Source organism: Zootoca vivipara, chromosome 8 (assembly GCF_965207765.1).
Source record: "Zootoca vivipara chromosome 8, rZooViv2.hap1.1, whole genome shotgun sequence".
NCBI lineage: Eukaryota > Metazoa > Chordata > Lepidosauria > Squamata > Lacertidae > Zootoca > Zootoca vivipara.
Window position 1 is genome coordinate 759,728 of NC_142591.1, and position 27,950 is coordinate 787,677.

The 27,950-nt window shown below is 43.5% G+C and overlaps 1 protein-coding gene across 2 annotated transcripts; it reads left to right on the forward strand.

Moving 5' to 3' along the window:
- Nucleotides 1–208: 208 nt before the first annotated feature.
- TENT4A (terminal nucleotidyltransferase 4A) lies at nucleotides 209–27,466 on the forward strand. 2 transcript variants are annotated; one of them, XM_060278173.2, is made up of 12 exons: nucleotides 209–1,751; nucleotides 6,134–6,257; nucleotides 8,620–8,666; nucleotides 9,299–9,419; nucleotides 14,780–14,887; nucleotides 18,875–19,003; nucleotides 19,738–19,951; nucleotides 21,205–21,331; nucleotides 21,677–21,777; nucleotides 22,248–22,414; nucleotides 24,384–24,542; nucleotides 24,790–27,466. In XM_060278173.2, exons 1-12 carry the CDS (start codon nucleotides 1,042–1,044, stop codon nucleotides 24,973–24,975), a joined length of 2,193 nt encoding a protein of 730 aa, XP_060134156.1. In that variant the 5' UTR covers nucleotides 209–1,041; the 3' UTR covers nucleotides 24,976–27,466. The 2 variants fall into 2 exon arrangements, with proteins under 2 accessions (XP_060134156.1, XP_034957177.2); XM_035101286.3 differs by having other exon boundaries at nucleotides 24,793–27,466.
- Nucleotides 27,467–27,950: the final 484 nt, after the last annotated feature.

Sequence of the window (27,950 nt, forward strand, 5' to 3'; positions counted from 1 at the left end):
CTTGGAGGACAAAATGCCTCTGGTGAGCAACACCCAATGCCCCCTTCCATAAGAATGGACAGCAGGAGGGGTCTTGAAGTTGCCCATCAGTAGTTACATAAGACCTTGACATAGATTGAGCAGGCACATAGCGCTTAAGTCTTCCCTGCTATGGTTCAAGAGTGGCTGGGAAACCCAGTCATATGGGCAAGGTATTATTATTCAGATGTATTTGTATTTAAATGACAGTAATTCTTTCTAAATCTTCATAAATTTGCAGGTGCATTTCTTATGCAAATCTCTGTCATCTTTCATCCTCTGTTTTGATGTGTTTTTCCTCTCTCTTTTGCTATTCATAAACGACCACTTTATGGCAAGTGGGGAAGGAGTTAGAGAGCTGCCCAGTTCAGCCAGCAGGTGAAAAAAATGCCTTCCTTTATCAGGTGGCTTCCTCCAAGTCTCTGGACCATTGAATCTCGCCGGAAACGTGGGTGCTATCAGACAGTTGAATGCGCATGCATCATACTCTGCGCGACCCGCTCCCAGTGTCCCCGAGAAGGCAGGCTTCTCAACATACAGTCTCCCCATCCCACGTCAACCCCACCCGACCCTGCTTAGCTTTGCGAACGGGCCAAGAGCCCAGTTCGGACCAGCTGGGCTCCTGACGCAGCTGTCTTCCGGTTTCCGACTTTGGGGCAGGACTCTTCCGCGTGCTGCCGAGCGCAGCTGCACTCGAAGACCGGCCTTTCTGCCTTGGTTGCCTGCAGTCCTCGCTTCGCCGGGCGGGGAGGAGCCAGCGAGTGGCGCTCCCGAAGGCGGCTCTGTAGCAGCAGGAGCCGAGGGCGGCCAGGGCGCAGGCGCGCGGCTCTTCACCGCCCCAACCCCTCGCGGCCCCTTTGGCCTGAGGCGGTTGGCGCCGCCCCCTCCCCGCCCCTCCCCCCTTGCGCCGCCTCAGAAGTCGGGGCCTTGCGCGCGCGCGCGCCTGACAGGCCGCCGGAGCCGGCGAGTGAGCGAGCGAGCGAGGAACGGGCGGGGGAGGGAGGCGCCGGGGCGGATGGATGGATGGATCCCCGCGTGGCCTGGATCCAGCCCGAGCAGAAAGGCCCCGCCAATGCGCTCTGGATGCAGATCTGGGAGACCTCGCAAGGCCGCGGCGGAGGCGGCTCCGGCTCCTCCTCCTCTTCCTCGCCGCCTACGCCCTCTTCGCCGCGCTCGCCCTTCCCTCAGGCAGCGCAGGCCCGACACTCCCTGGGCCGCTGGACAACGACGACGACGCTCGCCGCCAAGCCGCCGCCACCGCCGCTCCTGACCGAGAGGCCGCCGCCGCCGCCACGGCTGCTGCTGCTGCACAAGCCGCCTCCAGTGCCTCCTCCGCCCTCCTCCTCCTCCTCCGCGGAGTCCGGCGCTGACAGCCCCGGCGGGCCGCCTTCGTTCTCCTCGCCGCCGCCGCCGCCGCCCTCAGGGTCTCGCCAGGCCTCGCCCGGAGGGAAGCCGGCGAAGCGGAGCGGGGAAGCGGCGGCGCAGAGCCCGAGGCCGGCGGACGCCTTGCCCCCGCACCTGCCCGCCCGCCACCTCCACCAGCACCAGCACCAGTACCACCCAAGCCGAAGGAAACGGGAGAACAAGGCCAGCACGTATGGGATGAACTACCTGCTCTCCGGAGGAGGAGGCGGCGGCGGCGGCGGGCCTTGTCCCCATGAGCAGCCCGCGCTGAGCCCCGCTCCGGGCACCCCGTGGAAAAGCAGGCAGCGCTACAGCCCCGGCATCCAAGGGTGAGCCGTTCTGGGCTCTGGCTTCCGACGGGCTCCTTTCGCAAGGGCCGCCCTCCTCGTTTCAGTCCAGCTGCGGGCGGTGGGGAGCGGGTTCAAGACCCCCGCCTGAAATCCCCCTCCCCAATGATTGCTTTTAGACTGTAGGGGGTCCTATTCATAGATACGTTGTAGCCGTGCTAAGTCTGTCCCCCTAAGGCTGCCTGGTGGCTGAATTTTGTAGGTTGAAAGTGCGTGGATTCTTTAAAGACAAGAAATGAATCCTAACAATAAGGCATTCTCAATTGGAATGACTGAGAAATCCAGTAAGTTGGGTTAGGACCTCCATTTAGAATAATAGAATTGTAGAGTTGGGAGGGTCCACAAGGGTCATCTAGTCCAACCCCTTGCAATGCAGGAATCTTGCCCAACATGGGGCTCAAACCCAGGATTAAGAGTCTTATGTTCTATTGGCTGGGCTGTTAATGGAATGAGACAGGGAGGATGATTGCTGGATTCTTCAAGGTGACCCATGTCTTAATGCAGGATCTTTTTTGCAGAACACATGTGAAACTTTCCTTTCTATGTACACTTAAATTGGGGTCTAAGTCATTTTGTGATCAGTGGTCATACTGCAGAGTAAAATGAGGTTGTGGATGAAAGGTGTCCACTTTCCGTGAAGCCTGTAGTTAGGAATGGCTGTTCTGCCCGTGTGTTTTAGGTGTAACAGTTCAAAAATATTTTTTACCTGGTTTAGTAGTATAGCTATGAGACTGAGCTTCAAAGGAGGAATTCCCTAGTACACTAACAATGAACCCTGTAGGTAACCTTTGGAGAACCGCTCTCATCCCTGCCCAATATATCTGCAATATTGGGATAGCGCTGACTTACATTACGCTTGTGGTTTTTTTTATCACCTGCCCTTCATCTTAAGGTCCCAAGGTGGGTTACAACAATTAAAACAATGTTAGAAATGGTTTACAATCCCAGAAATGAGGGGAGTCTTAAAAATATAAACATCGACTGTCAAAACCCAGGTTCTAAGAGGTGTGTCTTCAACATTCCCTGAAAGTTGTACAATGAAGATGCTAAACAGACCCCTGTGGGGAAGGAGTTCCATATCTTAGGGGCTGCCACAGAGAATGCCTTCTCCCACACCACTGTGAGCTTCTGAGGGCAATGGAACAAACCAATAGCAGTCCCTCTGCCAATCTTAGCATCCCCAAAAGGACTGTTATACAGATTGCAGGCAAAGTTGCACAAAATTTGGCTGGCCTTGGTAGTGAGATAAAATGGTTGCCAGGACTACTACTGTAGATGTAGGATGTTGTCCATAGTAAAGAAATCAGACCTATCCCCCACCACTTAAAGCTAAAAAGGTGAAGTGGTTTGTTCTGCTACTGTGCTTCTGAGGTTCTCCAAGTACAGTAATACACAAGCAACAAATCTCCCCCTCACCTTTCTCTCTGCCTTGCAGCTGAAGAGGGGAAAACTATTGGAGGTAGTAAAACTTCTGAATAATACCAGTTGCTGGAAATCACAGGAAGGGAGAGTGCTCTTGTGCTTTAACTCTGCTTGCTGGTTTCCTACAGCCATTTGGTTGGCCACTGTCAGAAGAGGATGCTGGTCTAAATGGGCAGTTGGCCTGATCTAGTAGGTTTTCTCCAGCTGTTAGGTTGGGATGAAGGCGGGTTTGTCACACTTGCCAGGGTGGAACCTCTTAACAAAAGTTTGCATTGTATCTATAAACTTTGAGGTGTGCACCTGTTCAAGGCATAGCCATCTATCAGCAGAAGCCTTAGGAGTTTGTGGAGGGGAGTTTTATGTGAAAGGGGTTGCACCCTTGTATATTTTTTCTAGTACTGAGGAATGCTCTCTTTTATTGGACAGCAACAGCATCTGTTTGTGTATACATGTGATCTCCATAATCTGGACCAGCAGGAAATAGTTTATTACCCATTGTAAGCATAAGGTTGTCAGAAGTGGTTGCCTCTCTATTTTTATCTTATGCCACACTCACATGGCAGCCATTTTGTGTTATGCCATGCCTTCTCCATGGCTGCTATGTTGCGACTGGTGCCCCCAGCACACTCTCAACATTTGAAATGTGCTCACTAGTCCAAAAATATTGGCTTTATGCTATACACTTACAGTGATTGAGGGCTTCTAGCACAGGGCCTGAGCACGTTACCACTTTATGTAATGAGGAGGGTCTGAAGAGTGGGAAAGGGAAATATGTTCTTTTTATTTTCTTTCTCCTGAAGCATCCCATGTATTGCAAAGATCACTCTTTTAACCTCATGACACATTCACACACACACCCTGGCCTGGTTCTAATCCTCAGTATTCCAGGATACTATAACATGTTAGTGGCTTGAGCAGACCTTCTCTCCTGAAGTGTGCTAAACATTTTGTAAGCCCTGAAACCTTACAGGATGTTTTTTTAAATTTCTTTTTTATTTTTGAAAATATTTACAAACATTATGTGTGTACATACAATACAATCTGCGTACCTAGCAGATGGGACACGGGTGGCGCTGTGGGTTAAACCACAGAGCCTAGGGCTTGCCGCGACAGGGTGAGCTCCCGTTGCTTGGTCCCTGCTCCTGCCAACCTAGCAGTTCAAAAGCACGTCAAAGTGCAAGTAGATAAATAGGTACCACTACAGCGGGAAGGTAAACGGCATTTCCGTGCGCTGCTCTGGTTCACCAGAAGCGGCTTTGTCATGCTGGCCGCATGACCTGGAAGCTGTACGCCGGCTCCCTCAGCCAATAACGTGAGATGAGCGTTGCAACCCCAGAGTCGGTCATGACTGGACCTAATGGTCAGGGGTCCCTTTAGAAGATGCCTAAGAACGTAGATTTTTGCTCCTATTTTTGAATGACCTTGATTTGCTGTCAATTATGCATGGGCGTACCCAGTGTGGGGCGGGGGGCAGCTGCCCCCCCTCGAAGCAGGGCCGGCGCACGAGAGCGCCGCTGCCGGTGGGGCTGGTGGGCGGAGGCGAAGCACAGCCCAGCGGAGCGCAAGTTCAGCGTTCCCGCCCACCGCGCCGCACCCTCCCTCCAGCTCCCCGTCGCGCCCTCCGGCAAGGCCAAGCGCGGCGGGGAACCAGAGAGCGCAACGGGTAGCTGGAGGGCGCGGCGCGGCGGGCGGGAACGCTGAACTCGCGGTCTGCTGGGCTGTGCTCCTCCTCCTGCCTCTGGAGACTCCCCCGCTGCCGCCGATCCTCCTGCTGCTGCTGCCGCCAGCAGCCCCCTCACCTGGCAGCCATTGCGCTCCGGCACCTCCCCCACCGTGTGCGCTTCCTCCCTTCCCTCCCGTGCCTTGGCCCCGCCCCTTGCCCCCCTAGTTTTGATCCTCGGTACGCCCCTTTAATTATGTGAAGTGATGTTGCACACCTAAATGTGTAAATTAGGAAAACTTGTATCACACCTAAAACACTAACCAAGGAGTCATAATTAGCTGCAGCTGTCATGTGTACACAATTGCAGAACTGCTTTTTCATATGTGGAATGACCCTAAGATGGAGCTTAGAAAGCTACAACTTCGCTTAAAACTAGTTGTCCCAGTCTCTCTTTTGTGCTCTATTATTAAGCATACTTTTGATACTTTGATGGTAATATTAAAATTGTGGTTGTCCCACATGTTTTAGTGTGTGTACATGTATTGGGAAGCCAGTGTGATGTAGTGGTTAAGAGCGGTAGACTCTTAATCTGGGGGACCCGGTTCGTGTCTCCGCTCCTCCACATGCAGCTGCTTGGTGACCTTGGGCTAGTCACACTTCTCTGAAGTCTCTTAGCCTCACTCACCTCACAGAGTGTTTGTTGTGGGGGAGGAAGGGAAAGGAGAATGTTAGCCGCTTTGAGTACTCCTTCGGGTAGTGATAAAGCAGGATATCAAATCCAAACTCTTCTTCATTCGTTTGACTCCCGAAATGGTTTGAAAACCAAGGAGCGGCTGCACCACATTCGGCTTCCAAAAAAAGTTCGCAAACCAGAACATTCACTTCTGTGTTTGTGGCGTTTGTGAGCCAAAACATCCAAGTACCAAGGCGTTCAACAACCAAGGTACACCTGTACTGCAGTTCACCAAAACTCTTTTGTCTGTTCAGGTTGCATACCGGTATTTTGCTTCCTGCACACAAACTGTTTTCTATGAATGGCATTTTCCCCAAATTACATAATAATAATAATAGGAAATAGGGAGTTTTGCTTTTTATAGAATATTTGAGTTCACGCAGTTCTAAATTCAGTTTGTGTACTTTTTCATACCAATTGATGAATTTTCATACTAATTTAATGTACTTTTTCATACTACCTAATGGATGGAAGTTTTGCTTTAGAAACCCACACTTAGATCTTAGGTATAAATAATAAAAACTATTTTTTTATTCTTCCCCATAGGCTTCATGAAGAAATAATGGACTTTTATGCCTTCATATCCCCTCGTCCTGAAGAAGAAGTCATGAGAAGAGAAGTAGTGAAAAGAATAAAAATGGTCATTAAAGATCTTTGGCCTACAGCAGATGTGAGTGCACCTCAGATTGGTATTTTCGGTCCCCAAGTTCTCCTCTCAACTCCATTCTCACCATAACGTGGGTGGACTGGGCACAACATAGGGCTGACTCCCTTCGTGCCTTCTGACCCAAATCAAAAGCCTTGGGGTAAACAAGGTTTCTGTCTAAGCGCTGTGCCACGTTGATGGCATCCATAGGATCCTTAGTACCGTTTGTCTCTGTTTACAGTCATACCTCATGTGGCGTCTGCTGCGGGTTGTGTCTTTTCAGTATAAGAACGTGGCAAACCCGGAAGTGTTTACTTCCAGGTTTTGCCGTGCACGCATGCTCAGAAGCGTTCTGCGCACTTTGCGCAGAAGCGCCACTCTAGTTATGGACTTTTCGGGGTGCGAACGGCACCCTGGAACAGATCGAGTCCGTAACTAGAGGTACCACTGTATTTAAAATGATGTATACAATGCTCTCGGCTAGCATTCAGTAGATCCAAAGTGTTGTGGAACCTTACCTTATTATATTACATTTTTTTAAAAAAATGTTTTTATTAAAGATTTTTTAACAAGCAACAAAAACATACAAAAATACATAACACAAAAATTACAAAACACAAAATACGAAAAAGACAAAAACAAAAATTCTAACTTGTAACTCTTATTAATAATCTACTGACTTCCTCATTCCACCTCCTTCTGCGTTTCTTTACAAATCATCCTTAGTAAACTCTAAATCTTATATAAACTCTATTTTTTACTTTAATATTACCTTATTTCTCTGTCTTTTATATCTTATCCTTTTACCCTCTATCTATATCTTCCTTTTTAATTATATTATACCTATCTTCTATCAATACTTATTACACACCATTATATTATCTACAACCTCTTTGTATCTCCCTCACTTCCATTAATTCTAATCTATTATACACTTATTCTTTAAATAAATTTTAAATTTCTTCCAATCTTCTTCCACTGCTTCTTCACTCCTATCCCGGAGTCTCCCGGTCAACTCAGACAGTTCCATAAATTCTATCAGCTTCTTCTGCCAGTCATCCACTGTTGGTACTTCTTCAATTTTCCAATTCTTTGCGAGTAGAATTCTTGTGTCATACAAAAAAAAAGTAACATCCTTCCTAGGTATTTCATCTCCCGTTATCCCCAGTAAGAAGGCCTCTGGTTTCTTAACAAATGTGTTTTTCAACACTTTTTTCAATTCATTATAAATCTTTTCCCATAAGTCTCTCACTTGGGGGCACGTCCACCACATGTGGAAGAAAGTTCCCTCTTGATTTTTACATTTCCAACATTTGTTATCTTGTTTGTGATAAATCTTAGCTAGCTTTACCGGGGTGACCATCTATACATCATTTTCATCAAATTTTCTTTTAACACTGTACACGCGGGAAATTTCATATTATACTTCCATAACCTTTCCCAGTCTTCCACCATGATGTTATGTCCTACATCATTTGCCCATTTAATCATTACACCTTTTGTTTGCTCATCTTTCGTATGCCATTCCAACAATAAATTATACATTTTTGACAAATTCTTACCTTTCAATTCTAACAATTCAGTTTCCAATTTAGACTTTTTCATTTGAAAACCAACTTTTTATCCATTTTATACATTTCATTAATTTGATGATATTGTAACCAATCATTAACCTTACTCTTCAACACCTCGTGCGATTTTAACTTCATCTGATCACCTTCCTCTACCAAAATATCATTGTATTTCAGCCACTTTGTTGACATATTCAATCTTTTTTGTGTCTTAGCTTCAGCTGTTGTTATTATATTAAATTTACCCCCCTCCCCAAATGAAAACACACCAGTAGGCTTTTGTCATAAAAGCCATCCCAATAAAACTACTTACAGTATATTTATGACACAGGAGGGACAGCTGTGCACTGCTTCAGATATTGTGACCATTCATGTCTCTTAGCCTTAAAGCTGGATATGGGGATAGGTGCAGAGAGATAGTAGTCGCAGTGTTCCACTGTGATTTGCTATCTATGAAAATGCTGCTTTGCACTGTCCTTTCGCAATCTGGGCACATTCTTATTAGGAAACATTGAAACCTTTATTGTGGTATGCCTCCTTTTCAGAACCTACAGTTTTCCATGACAACTGAATCAAACAAACTCTGATTAGAGTAAACCAGTAAAGAAATAATTCACTTCTGATTACCAAATCATTTGATTAGCAAATGAGTAGCATGCCCTTTTAACCAAGCCAGTTAGTTTTTAGGTGGAAGAAGCAAATAACAGTAAAAGGAACTGCTTCTGAAGATAAAGGCATGTGGGTTTTCTTGTGGGATTTTTCAGTTCAGCGTTCAGAATGGTGAGATCTGCCCTAACTTTGTTTTTCTTTTGCAGGTTCAGATATTTGGAAGTTTTAGTACAGGGCTCTATCTGCCAACTAGGTAAGGCTTGACTAACATTTCCAGCTCCCAGTGTATTTTGTTAATAATGCTATCATACAAAAGGGATTTTTTTTGTTCTTCCCAGTCTTAAAATCAATACAGAGAAGACACCAAAGGAAGGGGAGGGAAATTGAATCGGGGATAAACATGCAATCATTTCTGTTAATGTGAACTTAGGTTTAGTGGCGCTGTGGGTTAAACCACAGAGCCTAGGGCTTGCTGATCAGAAGGTCGGTGGTTCGAATCCACGCGACGGGGTGAGCTCCCGTTGCTCGGTCCCAGCTCCTACCAACCTAGCTGTTCGAAAGCACGTAAAAATGCAAGTACCGCTACAGCGGGAAGGTAAACAGCATTTCCGTGTGCTGTTCTGGTTCACCAGAAGCGGCTTTGTCATGCTGGCCACATGACCTGGAAGCTGTACACTAGCTCCCTCGGCCAATAACGCGAGATGAGCGTCACAACCCCAGAGTCTGTAATGTAATAACTTCAGAGTCTACTTTTAGAAGCCCTCCTATTCTGTTTGAGTGGATTAGTAGTTAGGTTACTCTAATGAAGACTGAATTTAACAATCTTCAAAGGAATATTAATGTGTAATCCTCTAATGAACTTTATGTATGTTGTATTATCTATAGTGATATTGATTTAGTCGTTTTTGGGAAATGGGAGAGCCCCCCTCTGCAGCTTCTGGAACAAGCACTAAGGAAACACAATGTGGCTGAGCCATATTCAATTAAAGTACTTGACAAAGCTACGGTAAGTAACAGGAACAAGCTATATTCCATTTTAGAAAGTCAAGCTATTTAGTATGATTTTTTTTAATGCAAATATTTTTATGCTTTATCTGAGTTTGTAATAGTAGTATTTGAATCCTAAACTTATTTTTTATTTCACAAAATGTATATTCTGCTTGATCATAAAAACCTCAAAACTGTTTATAAAAATAGTAAGTAGGATATTAAGATTATCTAAAAAAACACACACACACCCAACAGTTAAAACAGCTAATTGAAACATTCAAATCAGCATTTTTTTTCTTTTGTAACTAGACATGCCTGAGGAGCACATAAAAACCGTATTTAACCTATTATTTGAATTATATTTAAAATGTTAGGATTATTTTATAGTAATTTGGTTACTTATTTTATAATCCATTTTGCAATTTTAGATGTGCAGGAAATACCAGGTGTAGAGTTAAGCTTGTTTTGGTTATCCTGCATCTTTTCTTTGAACACTGCATCAAGTAGACTTCCTTCCATTTACCCAACAATGACCAGAAACCTCTTGTAGTTTTCTTCAGCAAAACTACTACTTCACATTCATTGTTCAAATATAGTTCTCATTGATTAGCAGCACCTCAAAAAAAAAACACATTTTCCTTTTCCTTTCTCTCTTAGTTCAAAATAACTTGCAAATATATTTCATATTTCCTTAAAAATGCTTCCCTTTTGGAAACATCTTCCTTATCTATTGACATCAAGTCCAAATTAGCTCACCTCATTATATGTGTTCCAAAAAACCCAAAACATAATTATTCAGACTGATCGCTCAGTAGTTAAGTTTGTTATAATCATTTGTTCATGTGATACAGATATTCTGCATGCCAACTCGAGAACCATTTCTGTGTTCTGATGTGAAATCTTCAGTCCTACCAACCATAAACTTAGCCATTTGTTTGCCTTTGTCTTGTTTGGTTTTTTTGTCCATGGGTTAAGGTCCTGACAACTTCAGTGACAAATGGTGTTCAATGTCTATACTGCCCTCAGCTTTGCTGATGCTGACACTGGAAGATTCTTCCTGGCACATGCTAGGCTGCCTTTAGCTTGTGAGTCATAGATTCAGAGGATTTGCATTAGTTAGCATACTTCCCAGAGGTCAAATTATACATTTCCATATTTGTTTTGAAATGCTGGTAATATTGGTAGGTCCAAGGGTTCAAAGGTTCAGTCCGTTACTTGAACTCTCAGTAAACAGATACAGATTCTGTTTTTAGACTAGAGCATCACTGTAAATGAGCTGGTGTTTGATGCCGTAATAGTAAATGTGCTTGGGAGTTAGATAGAGCTAGTAAAAATAATACTCAGAGATTCTTGATTTTCCTCGCAGCTGCCTGACCTTTGTATTCCCGAGGTTATTATTACACTAGTGGTGTGAATGGACATGTACCATGTTTTTGAAGATTCCTTTGTCCAAGACACCAAATCTTGAGTTTTAGTGTAAGAAACCTGGTTGGACATGAAACTCCCAGCAGGTGATTCAACTCTGATCCTTCTTTATTTGGAGAGAATGACTTAAAAAAGTGGTGGAAGATTATCTTACCCAGGGCATTTCTTTTTTCAAAGACAGCATAGTGAATCTTCAAACTCTTTGTCACCCTGCCTCATAACAAAAACTAATAAATTATGCAACCCCCCATGTTTACTTAATTTATTAAATACTAGCTGGCCTTGCCACGAGTTGCAGTGGCTCAGTTTGTTAAAGGGAGCCTCATAGTCCCACTTCAGACTCCTCTCACCTTCAGAGTCCCCCTGTTTTTCGTGTGTTATGTTTACCTAGGCACATCCCTGTGTTTCTCCCCACCCTGTTCCGACCCATTACCTATCCCTGCCCCCTATTCCGCCCTCCCCATCCCCCCTGGCAAGGCCCTACCTCCACTCGGCCTAGTCTGGAAAGCGGCCTAGTCTGGAAAGCCAAGCCTGTGGAGAGGGTAGGTTTCCTAGGTGTAGTACCAGTGTAGCCATCGGTAGAGGGCACTGTGTTGTAATCTCTCCTGTGCTCCCAGCATGCACTTGCGGGTGATTTGTGAGTTCTGGAAATGGGGTTTGGGGTTTTTTACCTGGCGTAGCTGACACATCTGTGTTTGAAAACAGTCTGGGGACACTCAGGCAGTCACATTTGACGTGTCCAAATTTCAACGCTATCGGTCAAACGGTTTTGTTGAACATTGGAGAGGAAGGAACATAACCAGTTGACATTTTTTTTTAATATATAGATTAATATCCCACTTTTTAAACTTACCGTGAGACGTACAATGTAGTTGCTAACAACATAGACCCAGCTTGCATGCTGTGTTGAACTAATGGCTTAGCATGAGTGAGCAACAGTATGAGTTCTCAGAGTGAAGATTGCAGCTGCAGCACTCTTCCCCAGTTTGGTGTCATTCTATCCAGGGCTAAGCTGTGTTTGACTTAATGTTATGTCTGAACCAGCGCTTGTGCTTTGCCTTGCTCTAGACTAGAGAATGGGTCGGCAAACTAAGGCCCACGGGCCGGATCTGCCCAATAGCCTTCTAAATGCGGCCTGTGGCGTGGATCTGCTTGTTCAGGCTGCATCAGCGCACACATTCTTTTCCCTCCCTCACACGGCAGCGGTGGCACCTCGTCCCTCCCTCCTCCTGGCTTCTCCCTGCCCTGCCTAGAGGAGGAAGGGGGCTGGGCTTTGATTGGTGCCAGCAGCATTGTTTCCCTCATTGGTGCCAGCAGCTTTCTTTCCTCCTCCCTCCTGGCTTCTCCCCACCGCCATTACTAAGCCGAGATCACTGGGAGGGAGGGAGGAGGAGGAGGAGGGATGGGGCCAGGCTGCCGGGAGTTCCTCTGAGGGAGGTGCGGGTCCGAAAAGGGGGTGACGACGAGCCACTGGCGCTGAGCGAGAGTCCCGGGAATGGTGCCTTCGGGAGAGTCAGAGACTGAGGTAAGGAGGAAAGAACCGCTCCTCCTTTCCAGCTCCCACCCCACTCCCCACACACTACACCCAGCCCCATCAGCTGCTGCTGCTGCAGTCGGCAGAGAGGTGAAAGCTGCCGCCAGCAGCAGCAGCAGCAGGAGGAGGCACTGCTGAGTGAGTGAGAGAACTGTGAAGACCGGAGCTGCCTTTTCTTTTGCCCTCCCTCCCTCCCCCAAACCTGCTTCATACCTACACACCCTGTGGTTGCTTGCTTGCTTGCTGTGGTCCTTGACAGGTGATGAAAGCCTGAGCCGGCAGGGAGGGTCTGAGCCTGCTCTACCAGGCTCTAGTGGCAGCGGCTGCCAGCTGGTCACAGCTCCCCAGAGAGGGAGGAGGAGGAGAGGAGATGGCAAGGAAAGGGGCAGTATACCTCCTCCTTCCTTTTTCTTCCTTTCCTCTCAGGCGCAAGTGCCCTCCTCTTCCCCCTCCAGCCCTCCCCCAACTCCATAGGGTGGATAGCAGGACTTTTTGAAACGGCGGTAGGCTATGTGTTGCTGTGTGTTGTTGGTGCAATTCTTTCATGTTCTTTCTTGCCTCTGTAAAAAAAAACCAACCCCCACCCCGGATTGTATTGTTTTGTGCACTACCAATAAAATAGGTGCAGTGTGCATATGAATTCGTTCATATTTTTTTCAAACTATAGTCCGGCCCCCGACAGTGTCTGAGGGACAGTGAACCGGCCCCCTGAGTAAAAAGTTTGAGGACTCCTGCTCTAGAGAGACCATAAACTGCTTCTTGTAGTTTTGTTTGGGGGACACAACACAGAGCCAAGCCATGACTTAGCCTTGGACCAAAGCAGGAATGCAGCAAATGCAGTCTCCTTCCTGGCGACATGCTCACTGTGCTAAGCCATGTTTTGAGTTAGCATTACATGCAAACTGGGCCAAATAACACAGTAGGGAATCAGCATCATATTTATTATTTGTTAAAGTTGTTCATCACTTTAAAAAAAAAGTAGCAAAGTGACTTGCAAGAAAAAATATACAAAAATAAATAACCTAAATAAAAATACAAGACTGAAGCATCATATTTAGCAGCAAGTTTCGGGAGCAAGCCAACCCATATACCTGCTAGAATAAAAACTTTTTGGTGTGACATCTAAAGACTATGTGGGAAACGACCAGTCTGATCACTCAGATCAGGGTCACCCAGCAGAGAAAGCTCTACCAAATAAGCTACCAACTGTATCTGGTGGTGGGACACAAAACAGTGCCTCCCCAAATCCTTGATTTAAATAGACATATTCATGCAGTAAGTGATGGTTCTTAAAGCTTAGAGCTTTAAAAGCAATAACCAGCACTTGGAATTGGGCTCAGAAATGAACTGGAAGCCAGTATAAATGGAATTGTGCTGGTGTTGCATGGTTTACAAAACTGGGACTAATTTATTGAAAATATTTTTATCCCTTTCTTCAGCAAAAAAGGTTATGAGAACAGCATACAAATGTCAGTAATAAGGCCTGCCCTCCGGCTTCTGATCTAAAAGGACATAACACAAAAGGGGAAAGAGTTTGAGAGAGAGGAAGACAAAAGAAAATTATGGAACTATGATTGATTGATTGATTGATTAGATATCTAGCTGCTGCATTTTGGGGCCAGTTGAAATTTCTAGTTACTTTTTTTAAGGCAGCCCCATGTTGCGCGTGTTAATCATGATCTTAATATGTTCTCAAAGAACGGGCTCACCAGCTTAAAACGCTGTTCAAAACAGCTTCCTCACAACTATTAAATGAATACAATTTAAATCTCCATCCCAAGGTGAGCACCTGAATCTGCACAAGTGTACTGTTCTGATGGTAACACTTTCCAAAGGATGCTGAAGCTCCTTTAAAGTGCCATGAAGGCTACATACACTGGTGCCAGTTCAGTGTCAAAAGAAGAACTTGAGTTAGCAGGAGCATATGTTGACAGTAGCAGCATTAGCATGGTGAAAGAAGCAATGCTTATGGGTTGAACAGATACAGTGGTACCTTGGGTTAAGAACTTAATTCATTCTGGAGGTCCGTTCTTAACCTGAAACTGTTCTTAACCTGAGGTACCATTTTTGCTAATGGGGCCGCCGCACTGCCACCACACGATTTCTGTTCTCATCCTGGGGCAAAGTTCTTAACCCGAGGTACTACTTCTGGGTTAGCGGAGTCTGTAACCTGAAGTGTCTGTAACCTGAAGCGCCTGTAACCCGAGGTACCACTGTACTGGGTAGCTACCTCAAAGCAGTTCTTTGCAAGACTTGTCTAGATCATTGTGAAATTAATTTTATTCACCGCACATCATCTTCATTGATGCAAAGTTAAATTGTCCTTGTAAGTCATGCTTGGATATTTTAATTTAAAATAAAAACAGTTGGTCTACTTGTTGGGGTTGGTTGAATGACTGGTTTGAATATCTTTCCAGGTACCAATAATAAAGCTTACAGACCAGGAAACAGAAGTGAAAGTTGACATTAGTTTTAATATGGAAACTGGTGTGAAGGCAGCTCAACTTATCCAAGACTACATGAAGGTACAGTCAATAGAAGATAATTTTTTTTATATTCCCTGATATTTCTATTGCTTTTAGAAGTGCAACAATTCCTACTGTTTCCAGCATTTTTTAAGTATATCATTCAAAGCAGAACAATCCAGCTAGGGCTGGCTCAGAGTACACAATTAAACCATTTTACACCCTTCCTCCACACATCCTGGGCTCATTAAAGTTCACCTCTTGGTTGCACTTTTCCTCAACCCTGTGACTCCCATTGTGGGCATGTGCTCCCTAGAAATAATGAAGCAGCATTGTCCAGAATGCACGAGACTTTGTTGCTTTCCCTCAAAGCAGTTGCTGCCAACTCCATCCTGGCAGGAGCTTTTATATTGTAGGCATGGGCATTGGAACTCTGAAGTTCCAAGCATCCTAGGGAACATCTAACACATGGAGAAAAATGACAGAGTTTATGGCAGGCTTCTATATGGATTGCCTGCTATTCTGTGGCAGGGCTATAGCCTCAGGTTGTTGTCTGCAGGAGCTTTTCATTAAAGCATTGGGGCATAAAGACTGAGCTTTCCATCTTGTCTTTTTATGGAGAGGGTGACAGCTCTTCGTCAAACTTTGTTCAAGATGCCACGCCTATTGCCCTAGGAGTAGGGTGATTGTGGACATTCCAGGCCCTCTGAGATTCTGTAACTGGATTGGTGGATGCTGGAAACAATTTATCACATTGCTCTCTCAAACTGAGTGCCATTACTAGGGGCAGGTTCCTCTTCTCTCCCTTGTCTGGAATCCAGACATACTGAATCTTGGTCAACAGCAAGCACCTGCCATACCCGTCAATCATAGAACTAGATTAGTTTGATATTTTCTCTTGTTTCATGGTGCAAAAATAAAATAACTTTTTTGCAACTACTTCTGGACCTCGAGATGCATGCCAAGGCACCTGAGCCACAAAGTTCCCAGGATAAAACACACTGACACAAAGTGTTTTGGTTTATGGGTTCAAATAGGCCACAACTTTATTGATTACAGACTATCTTGACTCCTGCCAGTCTACAGGGAGTTCACTTAAGGATAAACCACTGATAGGGGGTGCTTTATGACTTACATCAAAGAGGCTGTGACATGGCCCTAGCCCACGTTTATGCTTTGGACAGGATTCACACCCCTGATCCCTTTAGCATACCTTTACTGAGGAGGGGTAGGCGAAGGCTACAACTGCAATGCCGCCCACCAGGATAAAGGTGAACGGACTTCCTGAAAATCGGTGAACGGACTTCCTGAAAATCTCTGGTCAATGAAATAATAATAATAATAATAATAATTTATTTATACCCTGCCCATCTGGCCGGGTCTCCCCCGCCACTCTGGGCGGCTTCCAACACACATTAAAATACATTAAAATATCACAGATTAAAAACTTCCCTAAACAGGGCTGCCTTTAGGTATTTTCTAATTGTCAGGTAGTTGTTTATCTCCCTGACCTCTAGTGGGAGGGCATTCCACAGGGTGGGTGCCACTACCGAGAAGGCCCTCTGCCTGATTCCCTGTAACTTGGCTTCTCGTAGTGAGGGAACCGCCAGAAGGCCCTCGGAGCTGGACCTCAGTGTCCAGGCAGAACGATGGGGGTGGAGACGCTCCTTCAGGTATACAGGACCGAGGCCGTTTAGGGCTTTAAAGGTCAGCACCAACACTTTGAATTGTGCTTGAAAACGTACTGGGAGCCAATGTAGATCTCCCAGGACCGGTGTTATGTGGTCCCGGCAGCCGCTCCCAGTCACCAGTCTGGCTGCCGCATTCTGGATTAATTGCAGTTTCCGGGTCACCTTTAAAGGTAGCCCCACGTAGAGCACATTGCAGTAGTCCAAGCGGGAGATAACCAGAGCATGCACTACTCTGGTGAGACAGTCTGCGGGCAGGTAGGGTCTCAGCCTGCGTACCAGATGGAGCTGGTAGACAGCCGCCCTGGACACAGAATTAACCTGCGCCTCCATGGACAGCTGTGAGTCCAAAATGACTCCCAGGCTGCACACCTGGTCCCTCGGGGCACACTTACCCCATTCAGGACCAGGGAGACCCGCCCGCCCCCTGTCCCCCAGAAACAGTACTTCAGTCTTGTCAGGATTCAACCTCAATCTGTTAAACGCCATCCATCCTCCAACCGCCTCCAGGCACTCACACAGGACATTCACTGCCCTCACTGGTTCTGATTTGAAAGAGAGGTAGAGCTGGGTGTCATCCACATACTGATGAACACCCAGCCCAAACCCCCTGATAATCTCTCCCAGCAGCTTCATATAGATATTAAAAAGCATGGGGGAGAGGACGGAGCCCTGAGGCACCTCACAGGTGAGAGCCCAGGGGTCTGAACACTCATCCCCCAACACCACTTTCTGGACACGACCCTGGAGAAAGGAGCAAAACCACTGTATAACAGTGCTCCCAGCTCCCTATTATTTATACCCCGCCCATCTGGCCGGGTTTCCCCAGCCACTCTGATTGGCTTCCAGAAGGATATTACAATAAAAGCTTCCCTAAACAGGGCTGCCTTCAGATGTCTTCTAAAAATCTGGTAGCTGTTTTTCTCTTTGACATCTGATGGGAGGGCGTTCCACAGGGCAGGTGCCACTACCGAGAAGGCCCTCTGCCTGGTTCCCTGTATTTTGGCTTCTCACAGTGAGGGAACTGCCAGAAGGCCCTTGGCGCTGGACCTCAGTGTCCAGGCAGAATGATGGGGGTGGAGATGCTCCTTCAGGTTATTTGGTTATATGGATAATTTTGGACCTAAAAAATAGCCAAGTCCTCCACCCAGGTGATTTCTTGAGAGCAGTTGACCTCATTCAGGCCTAATTTACACATCCCAATCCTCTTTGCCCACTAGTTCTTCCTGAGGCTTCCTTCCACAATTGGGCAATATCCATATAGTGCCATCCCATTCAGTTTTGTTGTTTTCCCCTCCAAGAAGCTCTGGCATTCAGTTTTATTCTCTTCTGCCCTGTGAAGTAGATTAGGCTAAACTACAGTCATTTAACAAAGGCTTTCTGTGCACTTCAGGACAGAATAGATTTTGAACCTGCATTTTGCAGTTACTGCCGGAGGCATATTTCTTAACTATGTTCTAATGGGTTATCTTCAAGTTTTATCAGTGCCAGTTCATAAGTTGGAGGTAAGCATATCAAGAGTTGGCACTACATATTCACTCAAACCTTGAGACCCTGATACTGAGAACAATGAATGAACTATCCAGTGTAAGTACTCTGTGAACTTTCTACTTCTGTTATGAAAAAATGGCAAGTTCATACAGCATTTTTCTTTGGGATGAAACAAATTTGTAATGTTTTAATGTAAAAAAAAAAAGTTCTATCTATATCCTACTGTCCTATGGGGCTCCCAGTGGACCCTTGGGTTTCACCTACTGGCTCAGGTGCCTTCAGATTACCCACTAGGCCCGGGAATCTTGGCTGGATAAACTAGTACATATTTACAGAAGTTTGTTGCCCTTTAGTGATTTTGTCTGGATAGAATCAGGTAAATCAATTGTTTACTGCATGTATCGTCACAAAGGTCTGTCTTGATTTTCTGATTCCCTGTAAGTAGGATGGAATGTTAATTAAAAAAACCCACTAATCTCTGAATACTTTTTAAGGTTTGGTGGATGTGCTTAGTACAAATATTGGTACATAGTTCAAATTTCTTTATACATTCTTTCACATCCCTTAACAAGTGCAACTTTCTTGCTAACTGTGTCAAAGTTTGTATTTTTGGTGTTAACAGCAGTCCTTGATGCCTGACTTTGTGACACTTATATTTTTGTATGTAGTGAATATGAATTTAAGGAAAATACGTTAGCTCATTCACAAGAATGTATAAAGGCTTCATTCACAAGAATGTATAAAGGCTTTTTACTCCCATTATTCTTTCTTTTTTCCATAGAAATCTTTCGTACTGTATAGTAAATAATGGTAAACATATCACCTAGAACTTGTCTTACAGAAAATTAACTGTTCTTTTCATTTGCAGAAATACTCATTGCTGCCTTACTTGATTTTAGTATTAAAACAGTTCCTCCTTCAAAGGGATTTGAATGAAGTTTTTACTGGTGGAATTAGCTCTTACAGCCTAATTTTAATGGCAATTAGCTTCTTACAGGTATGTGATTTCGTAAAGAATTCTTTACATCTTTTTGGTTAGTACTTCATGTTTTATTTACCATTATATGATTCTTTCGCTTTAAAACCTTTTGTATTGGCTGTAGATCTTACTTTATTAGTGTGTAACTCCTGCAAGAGTTCTGTTCTATAAAGCAACAAAAGGCTATGGGACAAAGACAGTAGAATCTTTGTGTAAAGTGGGCTGAGAAACATGATGCTGTTCGGCTGTAAACTTTCACTCCTCCACAGATTTTGTGTGTATGGTGCAAATGTTGACTCACGTTAGCCCCAGCCAACATGGCTAGTGGTCAGGGATGGTGAGAGTAGGAACTCAACAATAGCTGGAGGACGCTGTTTTGGCTATCCTGGGGTTAAGGATAGAGTTCATGTAGTTGTGTAATAATTTTTCAGTGCTGCCTCATACTGCCTAACTTTTCAAATAGTAGTAATTGAATGGTTTGTATTTTACATGGCATGTTTCTTATGAATAAATGGATGTAATTAATTTGAAATGGACTAGTTATGATACTTTCTTGTAGCATACAATTCTTTGAAAGTCTATCTCCTAAAATCTTAAAGTGAGAGAAGGCTGATATTAAAGAAGTTGAGGTTATTTTTGGTTGTTGATAGTTAATGCTCATTTCCAACTTTAAATGGTTCACCATAAAGATGACAGAAGTATAAATGATCACATACACCAACATAATAAAACTGCTGTTTTTCTTATTGTAGTTGCACCCAAGAATTGATGCTAGAAGACTGGAGGAAAATCTTGGAATGCTTCTAATAGAATTTTTTGAACTCTATGGAAGGAATTTTAATTACTTGAAAACTGGTATTAGAATAAAAAATGGAGGTGCCTATATTGCCAAAGAAGAACTCATGAAAGCCATGACCAATGGATATCGACCTTCCATGTTATGTATTGAAGATCCTCTTCTGCCTGGTGAGAATATTTCATTTTTTCCATTAAGAATGCAGATTTAACACAGACTTTAAGGTTATCTGAGGAAATCCTTCATTGGGCGCTCCTCTTGTTTCAAATAATCATTCAGAAATAAGCCCTTAACCTTGCCTTGATCTTGTGATTTCTTTCCGCCATCAATTTTTTGTGTTTTCTTTCCCCACTTTTTACTGTTACTATCATGTAATACATAGAGATTAGTAGTAGAATGTAGTATATTTTTAATGTTTTAAACGGTCCTGCTTTTTTTTTAATGACACCTGAGACCAGAATTTCCCTATTTTCTGTATCCATGGCTGCAAGAGTTTCCATATAAGGGCTTAGTAAATCAATTTTTATATTGTTTCCATTTCATCCTGTTGCGTTTGACTTTTCTGGGGCAAAATAATGGACCTAAACACTGCATACTAAGTTTAGTGAAGCATCCCACAATAATAGGGAAGGAGTTAGGGTCCTCAAGATTTGAAAATGCAACAGTCCTCTGCTAAGCAAATGGAGTGTTCTCCTACTTTGACCACTTTTACCTTCAGTTGCTGCTAGGCATGAATGTAGCATCAGCCTTGTAAATGATGCACAGGTTTGATCTGCAGTGTAGACTATGACTGGAAGTTTCCTACCTTAACGTTCTTGCGTAACAATGCAATTTCCCTTACTGCTGGTTCCTGGTTGCTCTGCAGCACATGTGCTCTGGTGTCACATTTTAATAACACATTATTAACATTACAAGCAAAATGTAATATGTCTGAATATGTTATGATAACCGTTCCATAACCCTTCCTTAAAATTATAAACCAGGAGTGTAGATCCGCCCTATCACTTTGTATCACTGAGCTTCCAACCGAAAAGTGATGTCACTGGAATTGCTTATTCTTTCAGATATAGCAGTAGGTAGATAAATGGAAAAGGAGGGGCTGGAAGATGGACTGTTTTAAAATATCTGGAAAAGGCAATAATTTATAACAGTATGTGTGCATTGGTCACCAGCACAGTCTGTCCGATAGCAGATCGGGTACCTAGGTGAAGTACAGATCAAAATGTGTGCAGAAAGTGGATTGTGTATAAGGACTAAGCACCTCTCTAAGCAATCACTGCTTGTTTCAAGATTTTAAGGGATAAATGTATGGGCATTCCAAGGACAACATGGAACCAGAAGTGTCCATTACTATCCATCTTTAAAAATGATGAACAGGTCTTGTAGGTCAACATTATTTAAACTTTTAATTTAACCATTATAGGCAACGATGTTGGAAGAAGTTGTTATGGTGCCATGCAAGTAAAGCAAGTTTTTGATTATGCCTACATTGTTCTAAGCCATGCAGTATCACCACTTGCGAGATCGTATCCCAACAGAGATTCAGAAAGGTAACCAATTTGAGTGTGTTAATTGCATAGCTTCTGAAAATCCAACCTTGCACTATTGGGCTTCTTAAATGGCTTCATAACTGGAGATGTCAGCATACAGTGCTGTATCCTGAAATGCATGACTAGCTTAATGTTACTATGGAACTTGTTTCTTTCTCCCGTCCCCCTTCCTCCCCTCACTGTCTTTCCTCCATTCTGCATGGCAAGCTGTTTAAAACTTTCTTTGGTGCTTGTAGTGCAGCACAGTGGCAGTTAATGGTTGTCAAAATGAAGCAAGATTGTGTGTATGCAAGCCTTTATCATAAATCAGTGTAGATTTTTTATGTAGATCACTATTTCTTCCAGTACCTTAGGAAGAATCATCAAAGTGACACAGGAAGTGATTGACTACAGAGCTTGGATTAAGAAGAAATGGGGAAGCAAAGCTAATTTGTCACCTGATCTTGGTGAGTAAAGGATTTGAAGTAAAACTCACATCAAAATTTCAATATAACTTTCAACAAATGTTATTCTTTTACAGCTCAGCTGTGACATTGCTCTGAACCATAATTTAGAGCTGTTAGTTTTCTTTTTCCGTTTGCTCAGAACTTGTCTCAAGGAGCAGTGATGGTCAGAAGCAGAGCAATGGCCATGACTATGGTTCGTCAATTTAGTCATCACACCGACCCACAGTTAGCCATGGTTTGCCATGGCTTGAAATTCTTGTTTGCCTGGGAGCTAATTGCAGACACAGTACCATAGTTAACCATCGTTTATAATCTTGGTTTGATGTGATATCTGAAGTGAGCATGTGGGTCATGGCTAAACTGAGCCCTGCAGTAAATCTGATAATTGCATAATATCGCTTGTTTACAGTAAGGGACTGTGAAAGGTGATTTTATTTGCAAACAAAACTAATAAATGTATATGCTTACAGGTATTCCAATGAAAGGGAGAGAACCAATATCTGCATGTAATGTAGTCCAGAATGGTGATGCTGAATCGGCATACAACCAGCCTTTGCCTTTGTCATTTACTGGTGCTCAGCAGCTGTCATCAGGCTCATCTGCCTCTTCCGTTTCTTCTCTTTCTGGCAGTGATATTGTAAGTCCCCTCCCCCCTCCAATGAAGCTCTTTTCTATTTGTTTATTCATTTTTCTTACTGTGATTTGGTATATTTGCAATAGGACTTTCGTTGAAACTGAGTTTGAAACTTTTCCAGTTACATTGCTGTTCTCTAAAACTTGAGGATTTATCATGCTATATTTTCAAAAAGATAAAATGCATATATCAGCTTAACTGTCATAATGACATTTAATGTTAAATCAATCTTTTAATAAGAGAGTAATTTTTAAAGCTTTTTAAATAGAAAACCACACAGAAGCATTTAAATGAAAGAGCATTTTATCACCAATTAAAGTAATTAGTTCTTAAAAACCTTGCTTCCTTTCTGTTGCTGCCATTTTAGCTCTGTATTTTAGGTAAAGGTAAAGGGACCCCTGACCATTAGGTCCAGTCGTGACCGACTGGGGTTGCGATGCTCATCTCACATTATTGGCCGAGGGAGCCGGTGTACAGCTTCCAGGTCATGTGACCAGCATGACAAAGCCGCTTCTGGCAAACCAGAGCAGCACACGGAAAAGCCTTTTACCTTCCTACTTGCACTTTGATGTGCTTTCGAACTGCTAGGTTGGCAGGAGCAGGGACTGAGCAACGGGAGCTCACCCCATTGTGCGGATTCTGATCAGCAAGCTCTAGGCCAGGGGTCCCCAGACTTACCGCGCAGCGGGCCGGTGCCCGCCGCGGCGACCGCGCGGCGGGCCAGAGGGCGGGGGAGTGCGCGCCTGTGCGCATGCGCACACGGGCGGGAAAAAATCGCCGAAAATCGCTTGTGCGCATGCGTATGGGCCTCCCCTGACCCAGAAGTGCATCGGAAATGACCTCTTCTGGGTCGGGAGAGGCCCATACGCATGCGCACAAAGGATTTTCGGCGATTTTTTGCCGATTTTTAAGATCGCCGCCGCGCCGCGCGCCGTAAGAGCGGGCGGCGGCAGCGGGCGGCGGGGGTCGTCGCGGGCCGGATTGGGAGGCCGATTGGGCCGCATCCGGCCCGGGGGCCGTAGTTTGGGGACTCCTGCTCTAGGCTCTGTGGTTTAACCCACAGCGCCACCCGCGTCCCAGCATATTTTATGTATTTGGTACCTTAAAATGCTTTTTAACTTTAAAATGTTTCCCAAGACGTGAACAACACCATTGAATTTAAATAGGCAAATGTATTAAAGCAGATGAAATAACAGATTTAAAAAAGGTTATAAGACAAAGAAAAGTTGTTGCTCATGTGAATTGCACCTTTCTTGCCTATACAACTATATAATCCCAATTAGTATTGGCAGAGCATGGCAGGTTTTACGCTTGCCATGTAAAACCTATGGTGTAGCGGTTAGAGTGTCATGCTTGAACTTGGGAAACCGGGGTTCAAAACCCTACTCGGCCATGAAGATCACTAGGTGATCCTCGGCCAGTCACAGTCTCTCAGCCTCACCCACCTCTCTGGGTTATTGTGGGGATTAAAGGAGGAGGGGGAGAACCATGTAGGCCATCTTGAGCTCCTTAGAGAAAGAGGTGGAACAGAAATTCAACAAATAATAATAAATAGTGATCAGGCAATCTTTTTAAATACTCAGGAAATGCTTATTTAAGTCCCAAAACATACAGGGTGTATAGTATATGTAGATATGCGTATGGTGTCATGTCTTGGGGGAAAGGCAGATGACAGTCCACAGTTCCTGAATCCCCTTTGGATCTTTCCCCAAACATGATTGCCTTTCTTACAAAGGCTTCCTTGATCTCCAGTGGTATTACAAACTAGTACAGGGCATTTATACACCATTCTTGGTGAAAACCACACCTTAAGAGGACTAAGTATCAGCTTCCTGACATATTGATCATCTTCTGGTGCTAACAGTGCTCTTGGTATTTGCTGCATGTGTGAGTGCTTAAATGAGCAGTAAGCATGTGCTCCTTTCCTATTAAAAGAACAACAAACCTATTCCCCCCTTTTCTTTGTCACAAGGATTCAGATACTCCACCTTGCACAACTCCTAATGTGTACCACTTCAATCTCCAAGCACCATCTCAGCTTACAGTTGGTTTACCACCAGCATTGCCTGTGCCAAGTGGTAAAATGCAATCTGTGCCTGCAAGAACATTGATTATGACTACTAATAATCAGGTATGGACTATATGATGGAGGTTGTCCCCTTGGATAGTGGTGATGGTGGAGCAGAAAGTCAGTTGGCTTTCAATACTGCTCTAAAATGAATTTTCTTGAAGCATTTTGCTTATATCTTATTGTCTGAATGCAGTTTGCTGTATCAGTCCGGCCTTGATGAATTGCTAGGAGACAAAACTTAGTAAAAGAATTTGGTAAATTTGCAGTTTAGCTGGCACTAATTTTGACCACTTCCTCTTGTTTCCAGCAGCACAATGGAATGAAGCTAACGGTGAAAGCAGCTCACAATCATACTCAAGGCAGCGGATACAGTTCTTCTGGCAATGGAGCCATGAGGCAGCCTGTTAGCAACCGAGGGCACCACCAACATAACCGTAGTATCTGGAGAAGAAAGAAATACAGAGACAGTTTGCCTATTAGCCTTAGCAGATAATGGCCAACCTCAGAGTGTCCACTTAAGACTTACGCAGTGTGTGTGACACTAGTCTGGACTTGAGAACAGCACTGGGCGTTTCAGTTTGTGGATGTTGCCAAATATCTGCATCCAACCTTGCATGTTTCTTTGTGTGGTGGTGGAGTCCATCTTAAAAGAAATAATTGTGCTTATCTGTGAAGCCTTATTAAATGTGGAAGTTTGTCTTCTGCCTATCCATGATTACTACAGTGCCGAAGCAGCTGTGGCAGAAGTACTGTGAGGACCATAAATGCGGTGGCGCCTTCTGGTGTAGCTGCATTTGTTCATTATAGCTTTTTTGTTTTGTCAGAAAAGTATAGATGGTTTGGACTTTCCTTTGTAGCAAATCTTTGTGACTTTGCTTGTTGCCTTCCCATTTCTTGTTTAAACCTTTTGTTATCATACTCATATCAAACATAACTTTTGTGCAATAACTCTGAATGTTTTTCATTTAAGTTATATTTAAGGAATGAAGGGTGTACAGTATGTAATTTTATTATTTGCTTGCTTTACAGATCCTTTCCCAGATTGCATTTTTTAAGTTGGGGTTCACTACGTTAACTCTAGCTAATGGGGAGGGCACAATCTAGTGCTCTTGCAAAGGTCATACTTGTTTCAATGTGGATCACGCAAGATAAGTTGGACCTTCAATTGATTCCTTAAAATTGAACAAAGATCAGCATAAAGAATTCCAGTTTTTTAGGGTAAAGGTGAATAAGTCCCAGACGTCCATCTACAAATGCTTTTAATTAGTTTTATTTACCCTCTGGTTGGCTCCAAGCATTGTTGCTGAATGAAATATCCAACTTAAAGAATGTGGAGAAAGGAACATATATTGATTCCATTAAGGAATCTGATTAGCAGCGTGCATTAGTTCTGTTAAAAGCAACTACCTGCAATGTACCTTTGGGCTTCTCTAGGCTTTTAAAGTATCAGTCTGTTAACTTGTAAAAGAGCACAGTCCTGTGCAACACACATCGTCTGTGGCAGTCACTTGATTTAAAGATGCATACAGGGATTCTATGCAAGTATGTATGGCCATGGCAACCTCTGCTAACTTTTTTAAAGCAACAAAACACACATCTTGTGTAGCCCTGGTGTTTTTTTTTAAGCACTATATTCTCATTGTCACTGGCTGCATCTTTTCCTTGTTTTAAAGATAAGAAGTCTTAAATCTCAACAGCACTGTATAAGTAGCTCTGCTTAGAGGAGGAGCTTAGAAAAAATTGCTATCTTGACATCTAAAGGATATACAGAAGTGAATGTTCTTAACTGATATTTGAATGTTTGAAATGGAATGGTTTTTCTAATAGTGAGCTTTAGTATCTGCAGGCTTGCCTTGAGAGGCGGTGCAGCACATATTAAAGAAAACATTGTCCAAATTAATGCAAGGCCTTTGGATAGTGAGAGAAGAGAGCGCAACATTCCAAAGTAGAGTAGCACATTTTGTCTCCAGTTCATGTTGATCCAGAGTTTAACAAGAAATAAAACTTTTAATATTATTTACCTATTATTAATGAATATTCATATTGGTATTGGTTATAGCTGCTGTTTTGATACTCTGATGGGCATGAAGTGTATATGACTTACTGTACCAGCATCTCTTGGGAAAGGTGTGTCACGTTTACGAGTATAAAACCTCTTCATCAGGCAAATGTGATTAAGGCAGAGGCTTTGCAAATGCACACTGGCAATTGAGTAGCCTGCAGCCAGAAGTAAACAATCAGTGTCTCTCCTAGTCAGTCATAGGTTATAAGATATTACGTTTTCTCAGAATAATTCTTGAACATTGCTGCCAAGATCTCCACATACACAAAAGGTTTTTCTGTCTCACAATGGGGAGCTCTTCAGAGCAGCATCCAATGCAGTGCAAGGGGTTGCAGAAAGAAGGAAAAATAGTTTGTGTGCCCCCTTTCTCATGCAGAATCACAGGACCCCAGTCCTGGTGTATATATTGCTCCAGATGAATGATAATTTTACAACTGATAACTATGTGAACAGCAATTGGATTTTGAATTGCCAAAAATCTCAGTCCTGCTTTGATATTGGATGTATATCTTTGCTTTGACTGTTTTTTAAACCTTGTGAAAGGTTTTTAATAGATGCTGATACAATAAGGGATCTAAACTTGAATAAACCAGTATTCAAGGGCTGATTATAGACCTGTACTCACTCTTACATGCTAGCAATATTGAATATGAACCTATGTTATGGAAACCTCTGTGTCTTAAACAGAGTCCATTTAAAAGCAGAATAGGCTTAAGAGAAGCAGATATCATGTTCCATTTCAGTCATGGTGAACCAATAAATTGCACTGCTACCACTCTGGTTATATTCTATGCTGCTGTGGATAGCTAATTAAAATATCATGTTCAGTTTCTTTTTGTGTGTATAACAATGTGGGAAGCTAAAATACATATTTTTATGTGAAGTTTTGTATTCTTTGATTTTTAATAAATTTTCAAAGCCAGATGTGTCTGTGGTGCAACTTTCTTCCTTTTCCACTGTGAATCTTTCTGTTCATTGTGTTATCACAATACTGTGATCAAGCCAAAAGCCTACCTGATCCTGCATTCTGTTTTCACAAACATGTGGCTGCATGTTTCGTGAATATATTTGTATTTTTCAGTGCTTAACTTCAATAGGAAACCCACAACTCTAATATGGGGAATGCTTCTAAGCAGTGCAACAGAACCAACAGCTTATCATTTGTCTAAAGGAGACAAGAACTTGAAGGACAAAAAGAAGAGGACACTTTATTCCTTTCTTAATATACAGTTTCACTGGGAGCCTTCTGTGCCAGCTTTTAAACACTTGCTGAAAGCTTTTCTATTCTGCCAGGCTTATGCAGGCAAGAAAGAGTACACACACACACCATGATGGTCTATTGATGTTTGTTTTTAATTTCTTACTGCTTTTAACTTTATTTCTTTTTGTGACGCTGTTTGGTTTTA